This window comes from Cyanistes caeruleus, chromosome 33, assembly GCF_971803275.1.
Source record: "Cyanistes caeruleus chromosome 33, bCyaCae1.hap1.1, whole genome shotgun sequence".
NCBI lineage: Eukaryota > Metazoa > Chordata > Aves > Passeriformes > Paridae > Cyanistes > Cyanistes caeruleus.
The window spans coordinates 2193204-2210985 of NC_141734.1; the positions used below are offsets into that span (position 1 = coordinate 2193204).

The 17782-nt window shown below is 64.5% G+C and overlaps 1 protein-coding gene across 1 annotated transcript; it reads left to right on the forward strand.

Moving 5' to 3' along the window:
* The first annotated feature begins 24 nt into the window (after nucleotides 1-24).
* On the forward strand, nucleotides 25-17514 carry LOC147647850 (complement factor B-like). The gene is made up of 14 exons (XM_086870684.1): nucleotides 25-541; nucleotides 1446-1658; nucleotides 2804-2989; nucleotides 5026-5205; nucleotides 6236-6331; nucleotides 6871-7007; nucleotides 8030-8168; nucleotides 9210-9362; nucleotides 11373-11474; nucleotides 12948-13085; nucleotides 14802-14899; nucleotides 15924-16041; nucleotides 16880-17030; nucleotides 17217-17514. Exons 1-14 carry the CDS (start codon nucleotides 493-495, stop codon nucleotides 17512-17514), a joined length of 2058 nt encoding a protein of 685 aa, XP_086726810.1. The 5' UTR covers nucleotides 25-492.
* The last annotated feature ends 268 nt before the right edge of the window (nucleotides 17515-17782 follow it).

The following is a 17782-nucleotide window of genomic DNA, read 5'->3' on the forward strand; positions in this document are numbered from 1 at the left end:
GGTCCCTCCCCCTGTCCCCTCTGTCCCTCTGTCCCCTCTGTCCCCTCTGTCCGTCTGTCCCCTCGGTCACGGCCCTTGACCCCTCCCATCCCCCCCCTCCCCCCCCCCCGTCACTTCCCGGACACCGCGGGGGGGGGGGAGGGGAGGTTTTGTAACCCCCCCCATCCCCCCCCCGGACGGACAGACGGACACACGGACAGGAGGGGACAGGAGGGGACAGACGGACGGACACTCGGACATTCGGACAGCCGGACAGACGGACAGGAGGGGACAGGAGGGGACAGACGGACACAGGGACACAGGGACAGACGGACAGAGGGACAGAGGGACAGGAGGGGACAGACGGACGGACACTCGGACACAGGGACAGACGGACACAGGGACAGACGGACAGGAGGGGACAGACGGACAGACAGACGGACACTCGGACATTCGGACAGACACAGGGACAGGAGGGGACAGACGGACAGTCGGACACTCGGACCCTCGGCCATGGCCGGAGCTCTCCTGGCGCTGCTGCTGCTGCTGACCCCGGCCCTCGGTCAGTGCGGGACCCCCGGAGACTCCCGGAGACCCCCGGAGACCCCCAGAGACCCCCCCCAGAGACCCCGGAGACCCCCGGGACCCCTGATAGAGACCCCCAGAGACCCCCGGAGACCCTCAAAGATCCCCGGGACCCCCAAATAGAGCCCCAGAGACCCCCAGAGACCCCCGGGACCCCCAAAGACCCCCGGGACCCCAGAGACCCCCGGAGAGACCCCCGGAGACCCCCGGGACCCCCAAAGATCCCCGGGACCCCCAAATAGAGCCCCATAGAGACCCCCGAGACCCCCCCAGAGCCCTATTGGGACCCCCCAGAGACCCCCGGGACCCCATAGGGACCCCCAGAGACCCCTGGGACCCCCCAGAGACCCCCGGGATCCCCCAGAGACCCCTGGGACCCCACAAGGACTCCCATAGACCCCCGAGACCCCCCCAGAGACCCCCGGGACCCCCCCAAATAGAGCCCCAGAGACCCCTGGGACCCCCCAGAGACCCCTGGGACCCCCCAGAGACCCCCGGGATCCCCCAGAGACCCCTGGGACCCCACAAGGACTCCCATAGACCCCCGAGACCCCCCCAGAGACCCCCGGGACCCCCAAATAGAGCCCCAGAGACCCCCAGAGACCCCTGGGACCCCCCAGAGACCCCCGGGATCCCCCCTGAGACCCCCGGGACCCCATAGGGACCCCCAGAGACCCCTGGGACCCCCCAGAGACCCCCGGGACCCCCCCCCAGCGCCCCCCACCTGCCCCATAGCCACGCCCCCTGCCCCTCCCCCCCCACTGACCCCTCCCCTCCCCCCCCCTCCCCAGGTGCCCCCACGCCCCCCCCCCCGCCCCACAGCGACCCCCACCCTGCCCCTCCCCCACCACTGACCCCTCCCCTCCCCCCCCCCTCCCCAGGTGTCCCCACGCCCCCCCCGCCCCCCCCGCGCTGTGACCCCGCCCAGGTCCCGATCGAGGGGGGCTGGGGGGAGCTGGTGGGGGGAGGGGCGGTGCTGCTCTACCGCTGCCCCCCCGGCAGCGCCCCCTCCCCCACCGCCCTGCGCCGCTGCGACCCCCACGGCAGCTGGGACCCCCTGCCCGGGGGGGCGGCGGGACCCCCGAGATGCCAAGGTGGGGTTTGGGGAGGGGTCCTGGGGGGGGTTTGGGGGGGTTGGGGGCGTTTGGGGGGTCCTGGGGGGGTTTGGGGGGTCTTGGGGGGGGTCCTGGGTGGGTTTGGGGGGTCCTGGGTGGGTTTGGGGGGTCTTGGGGGGGTTTGGGGGGTCCTGGGTGGGTTTGGGGAGGGGTCCTGGGGGGGTTTGGGGGGTCTTGGGGGGGTTTGGGGGGGGTCTTGAAGGGGTTTGGGGGGGCTTGGAGGGGGTTTGGGGGGATCCTGGGGGTCCTGGGGGGGTTTGGGGGGGTCTTGAAGGGGTTTGGGGGGGCTTGGGGGGGTCCTGGGGGGGTTTGGGGGGTCCTGGGTGGGTTTGGGGGTTCCTGGGGGGACTTTGGGGGGTCCTGGGTGGGTTTGGGGGGTCTTGGGGGGGTTTGGGGGGTCCTGGGGGGGTTTGGGGGGTCTTGGGGGGGTTTTGGGGGGGTCCTGGGGGTCCTGGGGGGGTTTTGGGGGTCCTGGGGGGGTTTGGGGAGGGGTCCTGGGGGGGTCCTGGGTGGGCTTGGGGGGGGTTCTGGAGGGGGTTTGGGGGTCCTGGGGGGGGCTGGGGGGGTCCTGGGGGGTCCTGGGGGGGGTTGTGGGGGTCCCAGGGGGGTTTCAGGGTGTTTTGGGGTTATTTTGGGGGCCGTTTCGGGGGTCTCACCGCCCCCTCCCCAGCCGTGTGGTTTGGGGGGGTCCCGGGGGGGTCTCGGGGGGGTCCCAGGGTATTTGGGGGATGTTTTGGGGGGGTTTCAGGGTGTTTTGGGGGCCGTTTCGGGGGTCTCACCGCCCCCTCCCCAGCCGTGTGGTTTGGGGGATGTTTTGGGGGGGTTTCAGGGTATTTTGGGGGATGTTTTGGGGGGGTTTCAGGGTGTTTTGGGGGCCGTTTCGGGGGTCTCACCGCCCCCTCCCCAGCCGTGTGGTTTTGGGGGGGTTTCAGGGTATTTTGGGGGATGTTTTGGGGGGGTCTCGGGGGGGTTTCAGGGGGGTTTCAGGGTGTTTTGGGGGCCGTTTCGGGGGTCTCACCGCCCCCTCCCCAGCCGTGTGGTTTGGGGGATGTTTTGGGGGGGTTTCAGGGTATTTTGGGGTTATTTTGGGGGCCGTTTCGGGGGTCTCACCGCCCCCTCCCCAGCCGTGTTCTGCCCGGCGCCGCTGGAGTTCGAGCAGGGCTGGTTCTTCCCGCGGGGGGGGCGGCACCCCCCGGGCTCGGTGCTGCTCTACGGCTGCTCGGGGGGCTTCACCCTGCGGGGACCCCCCGAGAGGCGCTGCGGGCCCGGGGGGCGCTGGGAGGGGCCCGACCCCGTCTGCGACGATGGATGTAAGGGGGGAGGGGATTTGGGGGGGTCCTGGGGGGGTTTGGGGGGATTTTGGGGAGGTTTGGGGGGGATTTGGGGAGGTTTGGGGGGGATTTGGGGGGTCCTGGGGGGTCCCGGGGGGCGCTGGGAGGGGCCCGACCCCGTCTGCGACGATGGATGTAAGGGGGGGGGTCGTGGGGAGGGTCGTGGGAGGGGGTTTGGGGGGGTCCTGGAGGGGTTTGGGTGGGATTTGAGGAGGTTTGGGGGGGATTTGGGGGGCTCCTGGGGGGGTTTGGGGGGGATCTGGGGGGGTTTGGGGGTCCTGGGAGGGTCCTGGGGAGTTTGGGGGGGATTTTGGGGAGGTTTGGGGGGGATTTGGGGGTCCTGGGGGGGTCCCGGGGGGAGCTAGGAGGGGCCCGACCCCGTCTGCGACGATGGATGTAAGGGAGGGGGGGTCGTGGGGAGGGGTCCTGGGGGGGTTTGGGGGGGATTTGAGGAGGTTTGGGGGATTTGGGGGGTCCTGGAGGGGGTTGGGGGGTCCTGGGGGGGTTTGGGGGGGTCCTGGGGGGGTTTGGGGGGATTTGGGGAGGTTTGGGGGGGATTTGGGGGGGTCCTGGAGGGGTTTGGGGGGGATTTGAGGAGGTTTGGGGGGGATTTGGGGGGGATTTGGGGGGTCCTGGGGGGCGCTGGGAGGGGCCCGACCCCGTCTGCGACGATGGATGTAAGGGGGGGGGCGTGGGGGGGTCGTGGGAGGGGGTTCGGGGGGGTTTGGGGGGGATTTAGGGGGTCCTGGAGGGGTCCTGGGGGGATTTGAGGAGGTTTGGGGGGGATTTGAGGAGGTTTGGGGCTATTTGGGGGGGTCCTGGGGGGGTTTGGGGGGGTCCTGGGGGGGTTTGGGGCGGATTTGAGCAGGTTTGGGGGGGATTTGGGGGGTCCTGGGGGGGTTTGGGGGGTCTTGGGAGGGGCCCGACCCCGTCTGCGACGATGGATGTAAGGGGGGGGTCGTGGGGGGGTCGTGGGAGGGGGTTTGGGGGGGTCCTGGGGGGGTTTGGGGCGGATTTGGGGAGGTTTGGGGGGGATTTGGGGGGTTCCTGGGGGGATTTGGGGAGGTTTGGGGGGGATTTGGGGGGTCCTGGGGGGTCCCGGGGGACGCTGGGAGGGGCCCGACCCCGTCTGCAACGATGGATGTAAGGGGGGAGGGGATTTGGGGGGGTCCTGGGGGGGTTTGGGGCGGATTTGAGGAGGTTTGGGGGGGATTTGGGGGGGTCCTGGGGGGGTTTTGGGGGGATTTGAGGAGGTTTGGGGCTATTTGGGGGGGTCCTGGGGGGGTTTGGGGGGTCTTGGGAGGGGCCCGACCCCATCTGCGACGATGGATGTAAGGGGGGGGGTCGTGGGGGGGTCGTGGGAGGGGGTTTGGGGGGGTCCTGGGGGGGTTTGTGGGCGGATTTGGGGAGGTTTGGGGGGGATTTGGGGGGTCCTGGGGGGGTTTCAGGAGGTTTGGGGGGGATTTGAGGAGGTTTGGGGGGGATTTGGGGGGGATTTGGGGGGTCCTGGGGGGCGCTGCGAGGGGCCCGACCCCGTCTGCGACAATGGATGTAAGGGGGGGGTCGTGGGGAGGGGTCCTGGGGGGGTTTGGAAGGGTCCTAGGGGGGTTTGGGGGGGATTTGGGGGGTCCTGGAGGGGGTTGGGGGGTCCTGGGGGGGTTTGGGGGGGATTTGGGGGGTCTTGGGAGGGGCCCGACCCCATCTGCAACGATGGATGTAAGGGGGGGGTCGTGGGGAGGGGGTTTGGGGGGGTTTGGGGGGGTCCTGGGGGGGTTTGGGGGGTCCCGGGGGGGTTTCAGGAGGTTTGGGGGGGATTTGGGGGTCCTGGGGGGTTTTGGGGGGTTTTGGGGGGATTTGGGGAGGTTTTGGGGGTGTTTGGGGCAGTTTCTGGGCCGTTTTTTTTGAGTTCTGTGACATTTTTGGGGTTTTTTGGGGCCGTTTTTTTGGGGGGGATTTTGCGCTACTTTCGGGTTCTTTTCCCTGACCCCCCCTCCCCGTGCCGCCCCCCTCCCCAGCCGGTGACTGCCCCGCCCCGGCCGTGCCCCCGGGGGGCTCCATGGAGGGGTCCCGGGCCCGGTTCTCCGTGGAGGGGCTGGTTCGGTTCCGGTGCCGCCCGGGGCTGCAGCTCGTGGGCTCGGCCGAGCGGCGCTGCCTCGAGGGGGGAGCCTGGAGCGGGACTGAACCCCGCTGCAGAGGTGGGGAGGGGGCCTGGGGGGGTCTTGAGGGGGTTTTGGGGGTCCTGGGAGGGTCTTGAGGGGGTCCTGGGGGGGGCTGGGGGGGTCCTGGGGGGGTTTTGGGGGTCCTGGGGGGTCCTGGAGCGGGACTGAACCCCGCTGCAGAGGTGGGGAGGGGGCCTGGGGGGTCCTGGGGGGGTTTTGGGGGGTCCTGGGGGGTCCTGGGGGGGTTTTGGGGGGTCCTGGGGGGGTCCTGGGGGGGCCTGGATCGGGACTGAACCCCACTGCAGAGGTGGGGAGGGGTCCTGGGGGGTCCTGAGGGGGTCCTGGGGGGGGCTGGGGGGTCCTGGGGGGGTCTGGGGGGTTTTTGGGGGTCCTGGAGGGGTCCTGGAGCAGGACTGAACCCCGCTGCAGAGGTGGGGAGGGGGCCTGGGGGGGGTCTTGAGGGGGTTTTGGGGGTCCTGGGGGGGTCCTGGGGGTCCTGGGGGGGTCCTGGGAGGGTCTTGAGGGGGTCCTGGGGGGGGCTGGGGGGGTCCTGGGGGGGTTTTGGGGGTCCTGGGGGGGCCTGGAGCGGGACTGAACCCCGCTGCAGAGGTGGGGAGGGGTCCTGGGGGGGTCTTGAGGGGGTTTTGGGGGTCCTGGGGGAGTCCTGGAGCGTGACTGAACCCCGCTGCAGAGGTGGGGAGGGGACCTGGGGATGTCTTGAGGGGTCCTGGGAGGGTCTTGAGGGGGTTTTGGGGGGTCCTGGGGGGGTTTTGGGGGGTTCTGGGGGGTCCTGAGGGGGTCCTGGGGGGGGTTTGTGGGGTCCTGGGATGGTCCTTGGGGTCCCTGGGGGGGTTTTGGGGGGTTCTGGGGGGTCCTGGAATGGTCCTGGGGGGTCCTGAGAGAGTCTGGAGGCTCCTGGGATGGTCCTGGGGGTCCCTGGGGATGTCTTGAGGGGTCCCGGGGGTCTTGAGGGGTCCTGGGGGGTCTTGAGGGGTCCTGGGGGGTCCTGGGGGGTTCCCGGATGGTCTCGGGGGGGTCCTGGCAGTGACCCCTGTGCCTCCCCCAGACCCCAATTCCTTCGACACCCCCGAGGACGCGGCCGAGGCGTTCCTGGCGTCCCTGACCCAGAGCGTGGAGGCGGCCGAGGCCAACAGCACCCACGGTGGGGGTCCTGGGGGGATTTTGGGGGGTCCTGGGGGGGTCTTGAGTGGTCCTGGGGGGTCTTGAGCAGTCCTGGGAGGGGCTGGGGGGGTCTTGAGGGGTCCTGGGGGGGGTCTGGGGGGGTTTTGAGGGGTCTTGGGGGGCCCTGGAGGGGTTTTGGGGGGTCTTGAGGGGGTCTTGAGGGGTCCTGAGGGGGTCCTGTGGGGGTTTTGGGGGGTCTTGAGGGGTCCTGGGGGGTCTTGGGTGGGTCCTGGAAGAGTCTGGAGAGTCCTGGGGAGGTCTGGGGGGTCCTTGGGGGGGCTTGAGGGGTTCTGGGGGGTCCTTGGGGGTTTGGGGGGGACTGTGGGGGTTTTGGGGGGTCTTGAGGAGTCCTGGGGGGTCTTGGGTGGGTCCTGGAAGAGTCTGGAGAGTCCTGGAGAGTCCTTGGGGGGGCTTGAGGGGTTCTGGGGGGTCCTGGGGGGGTCCCGAGGGTCTCTCGGGGGTCTCCCGGTGTTCCCGGGGGTCTCACGGTGGATCCCGGGGGTCTCGCGGGGGTCTCAGGCTCCACTGCCAAGAGAAGGATCCATTTGGATTCGGGCTCGGCTCTCTCGGTGTTTCTGCTCCTGGATTCCTCTCGCAGCGTCGCCGCTGCTGACGCCGAGCGGGCCCGAGAGGCCCTCAGCGAGCTGGTGGAGAAGGTGCGACCCCGAAAACCTCACAAAACACCCCAAAAACACCCAAAAAAACAAAAAAAACCCACCCAAAACACCCCAAAAACACCAAAAATTCACCCCAAAACCACCCCAAAATGGCCGCCGACGCTGAGGGGGCCCAAGCGGCCCTCAGCTGGTGGAGAAGGTGCGACCTCAAAAACCCCACAAAACACCCACAAAACACCAAAAAACCACCCCAAAAACCCCCATAACACACTAAAAACATCCAAAACACCCAAACCCCCCCCCAAAACACCCCCAAAACAGCCAAAATCACAAAATAACCACCCCAAAATGGCCGCCGACGCCGAGGGGGCCCGACCGGCCCTCAGTCAGCTGCTGGAGAAGGAGCGACCCCAAAAACCCCCAAAAACACCCACAAAACACCCCAAAAACACCCAAAACACACTAAAACCTCCCAAAACACCCCAAAAATATCCAAAAAGGCACAAAAAAAACCCCCCAAACCGCCCCAAACCACCCCAAAATGACCGCCGACGCCGAGGGGGCCCGATCGTCCCTCAGCGAGCAGGTGGAGAAGGTGCGGCCTCGAAAACCTCCCAAAAACACCCCAAAAACACCCAAAAACCCCAAAAACACCCCTAAAACCCCAAAACACGAAAAGAAAAAAGCCAAAACACCCTAAAAACACCTAAAAGCACTCTAAAAACCCCAAAAACACCCCGAAACCGCCCCCGACGCCGAGCGGGCCTGAGCGGCCCTCAGTGAGCTGGTGGTGAAGGTGCAACCCCGAAAATCCCCAAAAAACACCCAAAAAACACCCCCAAAACCCCAAAATCAAAAAAGAAAAAAACCAAAACACCCTAAAAACACCCAAAAAACCCCCAAAACCACCCCGAAACCGCCCGGGACCCCGAGCGACCCTCAGCGAGTCCCCTCAGCCCCCCTCCATAACCCCCCAAAAAACACCCCCAGAACCCCCCAAAAACACCCCAAAACACCCTAAAAACACCCCAAAACCCCTCCCTGAGCGCTGTGGGGCGCAGATCGCCAGCTATGGGGCAGCTCCCCGCTATGGGGTGGTGACGTTCGGCTCCGAGGCTCGGGTGGAGCTGAGCCCCAGCGACCCCCGGGCCGGGGAGAGCGCCTGGGTCCGGCAGCGGCTGCGGGAGCTCCGGAGCGATGGTGAGGGGAGATTTGGGGGGATTTCGGGGGGATTTGGGGGTCTCGGGGGGGTCTCAGAGGGTCTGGGGTGGATTTGGGGGGGGTTTATGGGGATTTGGGGGAGATTTGGGGGAGATTTGGGGAGGTCTGGGGGGGTCCGGCAGCGGCTGCGGTAGCTCCGGAGCGACGCTGAGGGGATTTGGGGGGGATTTGGGGGCATTTGGGGGGGTCTGGGGGGATTTGGGGGATTTTATGAGGGATTTGGGGGGCTTTTATGAGGGTCTGGGGGGTTTGGGGAGGATTTGGGGAGATTCCGGGGGGATTTGGGGGAGTTTTATGGGGATTTGGGGGGGTCCGGCAGCGGCTGAGGGAGCTCCGGAGCGACGCTGAGGGGATTTGGGGGGATTTGGGGGCATTTGGGGGGGTCTGGGGGGACTTGGGTGAATTTCGGGGGGATTTGGGGAGATTTGGGGGGCTTTTATGAGGGTCTGGGGTGATTTCGGGGGGATTTTGGGGGGTTTTTTGAGGGATTTGGGGTGGTCTGGGGGGGTCCGGCAGAGGCTGAGGGAGCTCCGGAGCGACGCTGAGGGGATTTGGGGGGATTTGGGGGTCTGGGGGGGATTTGGGGAGATTTGGGGGGATTTTATGAGGGATTTGGGGGGCTTTTATGAGGGTCTGGGGGGTTTGGGGAGGATTTGGGGAGATTCCGGGGGGATTTCGGGGAGTTTTATGGGGATTTGGGGGGGTCCGGCAGTGGCTGCGGGAGCTCCGGAGGGACGCTGAGGGGATTTTGGGGGGTTTTTGGGGTCTCTGTGGGATTTTGGGGGGTTTTTGGGGTCTCTATGTTTTTGGGGGGGTTTTGGGGGGTTTTTGGGGTCCCCCTGACCCCCCCGGGCCCCCCCAGCGCACTCCCAGGCCCCCGGGACCAACCTGGCCGGGGCTCTCCGGGCTTTGGGGTCTCCGGGATCTCTATGGGATTTTTGGGGTCTCTGGGGGTTTTTGGGGTCTCTATGTTTTTTGGGGGGTTTTTGGGGTCCCCCTGACCCCCCCGGGCCCCCCCAGCCCACTCCCAGGCCCCCGGGACCAACCTGGCCGGGGCTCTCCGCGCCGTTTACGCGCAGCTGGTGCAGCAGGAACGGGCGGAGCAGCTCCGGGGGCTGCGACCCCCGCCCGTCACCAACAGCACCCGGCACGTCATCGTCATCATGAGCGACGGTGAGACCCCCGGGACCCCCCCAAAAATAACCCGGGACACCCCAAAAATAAACCGGGACACCCCAAAAATAACCCGGGACCCCCGGGAGCCCCCCAAATAACCCGGGACACCCCAAAAATAACCCGGGACACCCCAAAAATAAACTGGGACCCCCCCCAAATAACCCGGGACACCCCCAAATAACCCGGGACCCCCCAAATAACCCGGGACACCCCAAAAATAAACCGGGATACCCCAAAATAACCCGGGACCCCCCAAAAATAAACCGGGACACCCCCAAATAACCCGGGACACCACAAAAATAAACCGGGATACCCCAAAAATAACCCGGGACCCCCGGGACCCCCCCAGATAACCCGGGACACCCCAAAAATAAACCGGGACACCCCAAAATAACCCGGGACACCCCCCCCAAATAACCCGGGACCCCCCCCAAATAAACCGGGACCCCCCCAAATAACCCGGGACACCCCAAAATAAACCGGGACCCCCGGGACCCCCCAAATAACCCGGGACCCCCCAAAATAAACCGGGACACCCCAAATAACCCGGGACCCCCCCCCAAAATTAACCGGGACCCCCCAAATAACCCGGGACCCCCCCCCAAAATAAACCGGGATACCCCAAATAATCCGGGACACCCCCAAAATAAACCGGGATACCCCAAATAACCCGGGACACCCCCCAAAATAAACCGGGACACCCCAAAAATAAACTGGGACCCCCCCCCAAAATAAAGCGGGATACCCCAAATAACTCGGGACCCCCCCCCCAAAATAAACCGGGACCCCCCCAAATAACCCGGGACACCCCCCAAAATTAACCAGGACCCCCCCCAAAATAACCCGGGACACCCCCAAAATAACTCGGGACCCCCCAAATAACCCGGGACACCCCAAAATAAACCGGGACCCCCGGGACCCCCCAAATAACCCGGGACCCCCCAAAATAAACCGGGACACCCCAAATAACCCGGGACCCCCCCCCAAAATTAACCGGGACCCCCCAAATAACCCGGGACCCCCCCCCAAAATAAACCGGGATACCCCAAATAATCCGGGACACCCCCAAAATAAACCGGGATACCCCAAATAACCCGGGACACCCCCAAAATAAACCGGGATACCCCAAATAACCCGGGACCCCCCCCCAAATAAACCGGGACCCCCCCAAATAACCCGGGACACCCCCAAAATAAACCCGGACCCCCGGGACCCCCCCCCAAAATAAACCGGGACCCCCCCAAATAACCCGGGACCCCCCCAAAAATATCTTGGGACCCCCGGGACCCCCCAAAAAATACCCAGGACCCCCCAGGACCTCCCCAAATCCCCCCAGGACCCCCCTGGGACCCCTGGAATCTGCTGGGACCCCCCCAAATCCCCCCCAAATCCCCCCTGGGACACCTCAGGACCCCCCAAATGCCCCAGATTCCCCCTGGGACCCCCCAAATCCCTCCAGGACCCCCCAAATCCCCCTCAAATCCCCTCAGGACCCCACAGATCCTCCTGGGAACCTCCAAAATCCCCCCCAATCCCCCCCAAATCCCCCTCAAATCCTCTCAGGACCCCCCAAATCCCCCTCAGGACCCCCCAGATTCCCCTCAAATCTCCTCAGGACCCCCCAAATCCCCCTCAGGACCCCCCAGATTCCCCTCAAATCTTGTCAGGACCCCCCAAATCCCCCTCAGGACCCCCCAGATTCCCCTCAAATTCCCTCAGGACCCCCCAAATCCCCCTCAAATCCCCTCAGGACCCCTCAAACACCCCCAGGACCCCCCAAATCCCCCCAGGACCCCCCCAAATCCCCCTCAGGACCCCCCAAATCCCCCTCAAATCCACCCAGGACCCCCCAAATCCCCCTCAAATCCCCTCAGGACCCCTCAAACCCCCCTGGGACCCCCCAGTGCCCCCCAGGACCTCCCCAAATCCCCCCCAAACCCCCCCGGGACCCCTCAAACCCCCCCAGGACCCCCCCAGACCCCCCCTGACTCCCGTGCCGCCCCCCAGGCCGGGCCAACATGGGGGGGTCCCCGGTTCCGGTGCTGCAGCAGATCCGGGAATTGCTGAGCATCGGGAGAGACCCCCGGGACAGCCGGGAGGAGTTCCTGGGTCAGCCGGGGGGCTGGGGGGTCCTGGGGGGGTCCTGGGGGGGCTGGGGGGTCCTGGGGGGGTCCTGGGGGGGCTTGGGGGGTCCTTGGGGGGTCCTGGGGGGGTCCGGGGGGGGATTGGGGGGTCCTGGGGGGGATTTGGGGGGTCCTGGGGGGCTTGGGGGGGACTGGGGGGCTTGGGGGGGGATCTTGGGGGGATTTGGGGGGGATTTGGGGGGGATTGGGGGGCCCTGGGGGGGATTGAGGGGGCTTGGGGGGGGATCTGGGGGGCTTGGGGGTCCTGGGGGGGATTTGGGGGGTCCTGGGGGGCTTGGGGGGGGATCTGGGGGGTCCTGGGGGGGTTTGGGCGGTCCTGGGGGGGATCTGGGGGGGATTTAGGGGGTCCTGAGGGGGTTCTGGGAGGTTTGGGGGGTCCTGGGGGCCTCTGGGGGGTTCTGGGGGGGATTGGGGGAATCTGGGGGGTCTGGGGGGGGTTTGGGGGGACTTTGGGGGGTCCTGAGGGGGTTTGGGGGGTCCTGGGGGGTTCTGGGAGACCTCTGGGTGTCCTGCGGTGTTTTGGTGTGGTTTCGGTGTATTTCAGGGTGTTTTGGGGTGTTTCGGGGTTGTTTTTGGGTGTTTCAGGGTGTTTCTGGGTGTTCCCGGTGTGTTTCGGGGTGTTTTTGGGGTATTTCTGGGTGTTTCAGGGTGTTTCTGGGTGTTTCTGGGTGTTTCTGGTGTGTTTTGGGGTGTTCTTGGGGTATTTCTGGGTGTTTCCGGGTTGTTTTTGGGTGTTTCCGCGTGTTCCCGGTGCGTTTCGGGGTGTTTTTGGGGTGTTTCGGGCTGTTTCCGGTGCATTTTGGGGTGTTTCTGGGTGTTTCCGGGTTGTTTTTGGGTGTTTCCGGGTTGTTTTTGGGAGTTTTTGGGTGTTTCCGGGTGTTTCCGTGCGTTCCCGGTGCGTTTCGGGGTGTTTTTGGGGTGTTTCGGGCTGTTCCCGGTGCGTTTCGGGGTGGTTTTGGGTGTTTCCGGGCGTTCCCGGTGCGTTTCGGGGTGTTTTTGGGGTGTTTCGGGCTGTTTCCGGTGCGTTTTGGGGTGTTTTTGGGGTATTTCTGGGTGTTTCCGGGTTGTTTTTGGGTGTTTCCGGGTTGTTTTTGGGTGTTTCCGGGTGTTTCCGGGTGTTTCCGCGCGTTCCCGGTGCGTTTTGGGGTGTTTTTGGGGTATTTCTGGGTGTTTCCGGGTTGTTTTTGGGTGTTTCCGGGTGTTTCCGGGTGTTTCCGCGCGTTCCCGGTGCGTTTCGGGGTGTTTTTGGGGTGTTTCGGGCTGTTTCCGGTGCGTTTCGGGGTGTTTCCGTGCGTTCCCGGTGCGTTTCGGGGTGTTTTTGGGGTATTTCTGGGTGTTTCTGGATTGTTTTTGGGTGTTTCCGGTGTGTTTCCGGGCGTTCCCGGTGCGTTTCGGGGTGTCCCAGTCCGCCCTGACCCCGTTTCTCCCGCCCCGGCAGACGTTTACGCCTTCGGGCTGGGCGAGGACGCTCACGCCGAGACGCTGAACGCGCTGGCGTCGCACAAGGCGGGGGAGCAGCACCTCTTCTTCCTCAGGGACACCGAGGACCTGCAGGAGGTGTTCCACCGCATGATCGGTACCCGGGAGCCCCGCCACGGCCGGGAAAACACACAGGAAACAGACGGGAAAACACCCCAAAAACAGCCGGGAAAACACCCCAAAAACAGGCGGGAAAACACCCCAAAAACAGCCGGGAAAACACACAGAAAACAGGCAGAAAACACACAGGAAACAGGCAGAAAAACAGGCAGAAAAACACCCCAAAACAGGCAGAAAAACAGCCCAGAAACAGCCGGGAAAACACACAGGAAACAGGCAGAAAACAGGCAGAAAAACACCCCAAAAACAGCTGGGAAAACACACAGAAAACAGGCAGAAAACACACAGGAAACAGGCAGAAAACACACAGGAAACAGGCAGAAAACACACAGGAAACAGGCAGAAAAACAGGCAGAAAACAGGCAGAAAAACACACAGGAAACAGGCAGAAAAACACCCCAAAAACAGGCGGGAAAACAGCCCAAAACAGGCAGAAAACACACAGGAAACAGACAGAAAAACAGGCAGAAAAACAGCCCAAAACAGGCAGGAAAACAGCCCAAAAACAGCCGGGAAAACACACAGAAAACAGGCAGAAAACACACAGGAAACAGGCAGAAAAACAGGCAGAAAACAGGCAGAAAAACACACAGAAAACAGGCAGAAAACAGGCAGAAAAACACCCCAAAACAGGCAGAAAAACACCCCAAAACAGGCAGAAAAACACCCCCAAAACAGGCAGAAAAACAGCCCAATACAGGCAGAAAAACAGCCACAAAAACACCCCAAAAACAGGCAGAAAACACACAGAAAACAGGCAGAAAACAGGCAGAAAAACAGGCAGAAAACAGGCAGAAAAACACCCCAAAACAGGCAGAAAAACACCCCCAAAACAGGCAGAAAAACACCCCAAAACAGGCAGAAAACAGGCAGAAAAACACCCCAAAAACAGCTGGAAAAACAGCCCGAAACAGGCAGAAAACACACAGGAAACAGACAGAAAAACAGGCAGAAAAACAGCCCAAAACAGGCAGGAAAACAGCCCAGAAACAGCCAGGAAAACACACAGAAAACAGGCAGAAAACACACAGGAAACAGGCAGAAAACAGGCAGAAAACAGGCAGAAAAACACCTCAAAAACAGCCAGAAAACACACAGAAAACAGGCAGAAAAACAGCCCAAAACAGGCAGAAAACTCACAGAAAACAGGCAGAAAAACAGGGAGAAAAACAGCCCAAAACAGGCAGAAAACGCCAAAAAAAACCCATGGCAAAAACACCCCAAACCTCCCCCAAAAATCCCACCCCACAAAACACCCCCAAAACCAACCAAAAATACCCAAAAAAACCCAAAACCCCACAAACCTCCCCCAAAACCCCCCAAAAATCTCCCCAAAAACCCCAAAAATCTCCCCAAAAACCCCAAAAATCTCCCCAAAAACCCAAAAATCTCCCCCCCAAAAAAAACCCAAAAACCCCCAAAACCCCCCCAAAAAATCCCAAAAAATCTCCCCCAAAAACCCCAAAACCCCCCCAAAAAACCCCCAAAAACCCCCAAAAACCTCCCCAAAAAACCCCCAAAAAATCCCAAAAAAACCTCCCCAAAAACCCCAAAAACCTCCCCAAAAAAACCCCAAAAACCCCAAAAAAACCCCAAAATCTCCCCCCAAAAAACCCCAAAAACCCCAAAACCTCCCCAAAATCCCCCAAAACCCCAAAATTGCCGGGAATTGCCCCAAATTCCCCATCCCCAGACGAGAGCTCCACGCTGGGGCTGTGCGGGGTCAGCCTCGAGTTCGCCCGCGCCGAGGACAGGGAGAGAAACCCCTGGGAGGTGACGGTGACGGTGACGGTGAGGGGACACCTGGGGACACCTGGGGACACCAAAAACACACCTGGGGACACCTGGGGACACCTGGGGACACACCTGGGGGTACCTGGGGGGACCTGGGGACACCTGGGGACACCTGGGGACACCTGAGATACACCTGGGGACACCTGGGGACAGCTGGGGACACCTGGGGACAGCTGGGGACAGCTGGGGACACCTGGGGACAGCTGGGGACACCAAAAACACACCTGGGGACACCTGGGGACACCTGGGGGGACCTGGGGACACCAAAAACACACCTGGGGACACCTGGGGACACACCTGGGGACACCTGGATACACCTGGGGACACCTGGATACACCTGGGGACACCTGGGGACACCAAAAACACACCTGGGGACACCTGGGACACCTGGGGACACACCTGGACACACCTGGGGACACCAAAAACACACCTGGACACACCTGGGGACACCAAAAACACACCTGAGATACACCTGGGGACACCTGGACACACCTGGGGACACCTGGATACACCTGGGGACATCTGGGGACACCTGGGGACAGCTGGGGACACCTGGGGACACCTGGGGACACCTGGGGACAACTGTGGTACCTGTGCACACCTGGGGGGTTTCACACACACCTGGGGGTACCTGTGCACACCTGGGGACACACCTGGTCACACCTGTGTGACAGTTTGGTGTCCCCGCAGAGGCCGGGGCAGGGCCAGGAGCGCTGCCAGGGGGGTCTCACACACACCTGGGGGTCCCTGGTCACACCTGGGTGACAGTTGGGTGTCCCCGCAGAGGCCGGGGCAGGGCCAGGGCACACCTGGGGGTACCTGTGCACACCTGGGGGGTCTCACACACACCTGGGGGTACCTGGTCACACCTGGGGACACACCTGGTCACACCTGTGTGACAGTTTGGTGTCCCCGCAGAGGCCGGGGCAGGGCCAGGAGCGCTGCCAGGGGGGTCTCACACACACCTGGGGACACACCTGGTCACACCTGGGGGTGACAGTTCAGTTTGGTGTCCCCGCAGAGGCCGGGGCAGGGCCAGGAGCGCTGCCAGGGCTCGCTGGTGTCCCCTCGCTTCGTGCTCAGCGCCGCTCACTGCTTCACCTCAACTGACCGGCCCGGCTGGCTCGGAGTGGACATCGGTCAGTGCCGGGGGGACACCTGGGGACACCTGGGGACACCTGGGGACAGCTGGGGGACAGCTGGGGACACACCTGGGGACACCTGGGGACACACCTGGGGACACCTGGGGACACCTGGGGGGCAGCTGGGGACACCTGGGGACACCTGGGGGGACCTGGGGACACCTGGGGACACCTGGGGGGCAGCTGGGGACACCTGGGGACACCCTGGGGGCACCTGGGGGGCAGCTGGGGACACCTGGGGGGACCTGGGGGGAGCTGGGGACACCTGGGGACACCTGGGGGGAGCTGGGGACACCTGGGGACACACCTGGACACACCTGGGGACACACCTGGGGACACCTGGGGGCAGCTGGGGACACCTGGGGAGACCTGGGGGCAGCTGGGGACACACCTGGGGACACCTGGGGGGCAGCTGGGGACACACCTGGGGAGACCTGGGGACACTTGGGGGGCAGCTGGGGACAGATGGGGACACCTGGGGGGCAGCTGGGGACACCGGGGGGGACCTGGGGACACCTGGGGGGACCTGGGGGGCAGCTGGGGACACCTGGGGACACTTGGGGACACTTGGGGACACCTGGGGACACACCTGGGGACAGCTGGGGACACTTGGGGACACCTGGGGGGACCTGGGGACAGCTGGGGGGACCTGGGGACACCTGGGGACATCGGTCAGTGCCGGGGGGACACCTGGGGACACACCTGGGGACACACCTGGGGACACCTGGGGGGCAGCTGGGGACACCTGGGGACACCTGGGGGACACCTGGGGGACACCCCGAGCCTTGGGGACACCCGGGGAAGCACCCAGGGTCCCCCCCCCGCCCCTCCGCAGGCCCCCGGGAGCGCCGCGGGGTCTCGGGGCTGTTCCTGCACCCCGAGTTCAGCCCCGGCGCTCGGCGCCACCGCGGGGTCCCCGAGTTCTACGACTACGACGTGGCCCTGCTGGAGCTGGAGCGCGCCGTGGAGCCCTCGCCCGCCCACCGGTGAGGCCTGGGGGGTCTCTGGGGGTCTCTGGGGGGTCTCTGGGGGTCTCTGGGGGGTCTCTGGGGGTCTCTGGGGGGTCTCTGGGGGTCTCTGGGGGGTCTCTGGGGGGTCTCTGGGGGGGTCTCTGGGGGTCTCTGGGGGGTCTCTGGGGGTGCTGAGCCCCCTTTCTGTGCCCCCCTCCCCAGCCCCATCTGCATCCCCTGCACCGAGGGCGCCTCGCGGGCGCTGCGGCTGCCGGAGAGGAGCTCCTGCGAGGATCACCGTGAGACCCCCGGGACCCCCCCTGAGACCCCCCAAATACCCCCGGGACCCCCCCGGGACCCCCCAAATATCCCTGGGATCCCCTTAAACACCCCCGGGACCACCCAAATACCCCCGGGACCCCCCCTGGGACCCCCCAAATATCCCTGGGACCCCCTTAAACACCCCGGGGACCCCCCAAATATCCCTGGGACCCCCCTAAACACCCTTAAACACTCCTGAGACCCCCGGGACCCCCCCTGGGACCCCCCAAATATCCCTGGGACCCCCCTAAACACCCTTAAACACCCCTGAGACCCCCGGGGCCCCCCCGGGACCCCCCAAATACCCCTGGGACCCCCTAAATACCCCTGGGATCCCCATAAACACCCTTAAACACCCCTGAGACCCCCGGGACCCCCTAAACATCCCTGGGACCCCCCTAAATACCCCTGGGACCCCCTAAATACCCCCGGGACCCCCCAAATACCCCTGGGACCCCCCTAAATAC

Coding starts and splice junctions, on each gene's coding strand:
- LOC147647850 (XM_086870684.1), top strand. CDS start 493: ATGGCCGGAGCTCTCCTGGCGCTGCTGCTGCTGCTGACCCCGGCCCTC. Junction 7,008..8,029: donor TCAGCGAGCTGGTGGAGAAG/GTGCGACCCCGA, acceptor TGTGGGGCGCAG/ATCGCCAGCTATGGGGCAGC. Junction 13,086..14,801: donor GGTGTTCCACCGCATGATCG/GTACCCGGGAGC, acceptor CCCCATCCCCAG/ACGAGAGCTCCACGCTGGGG.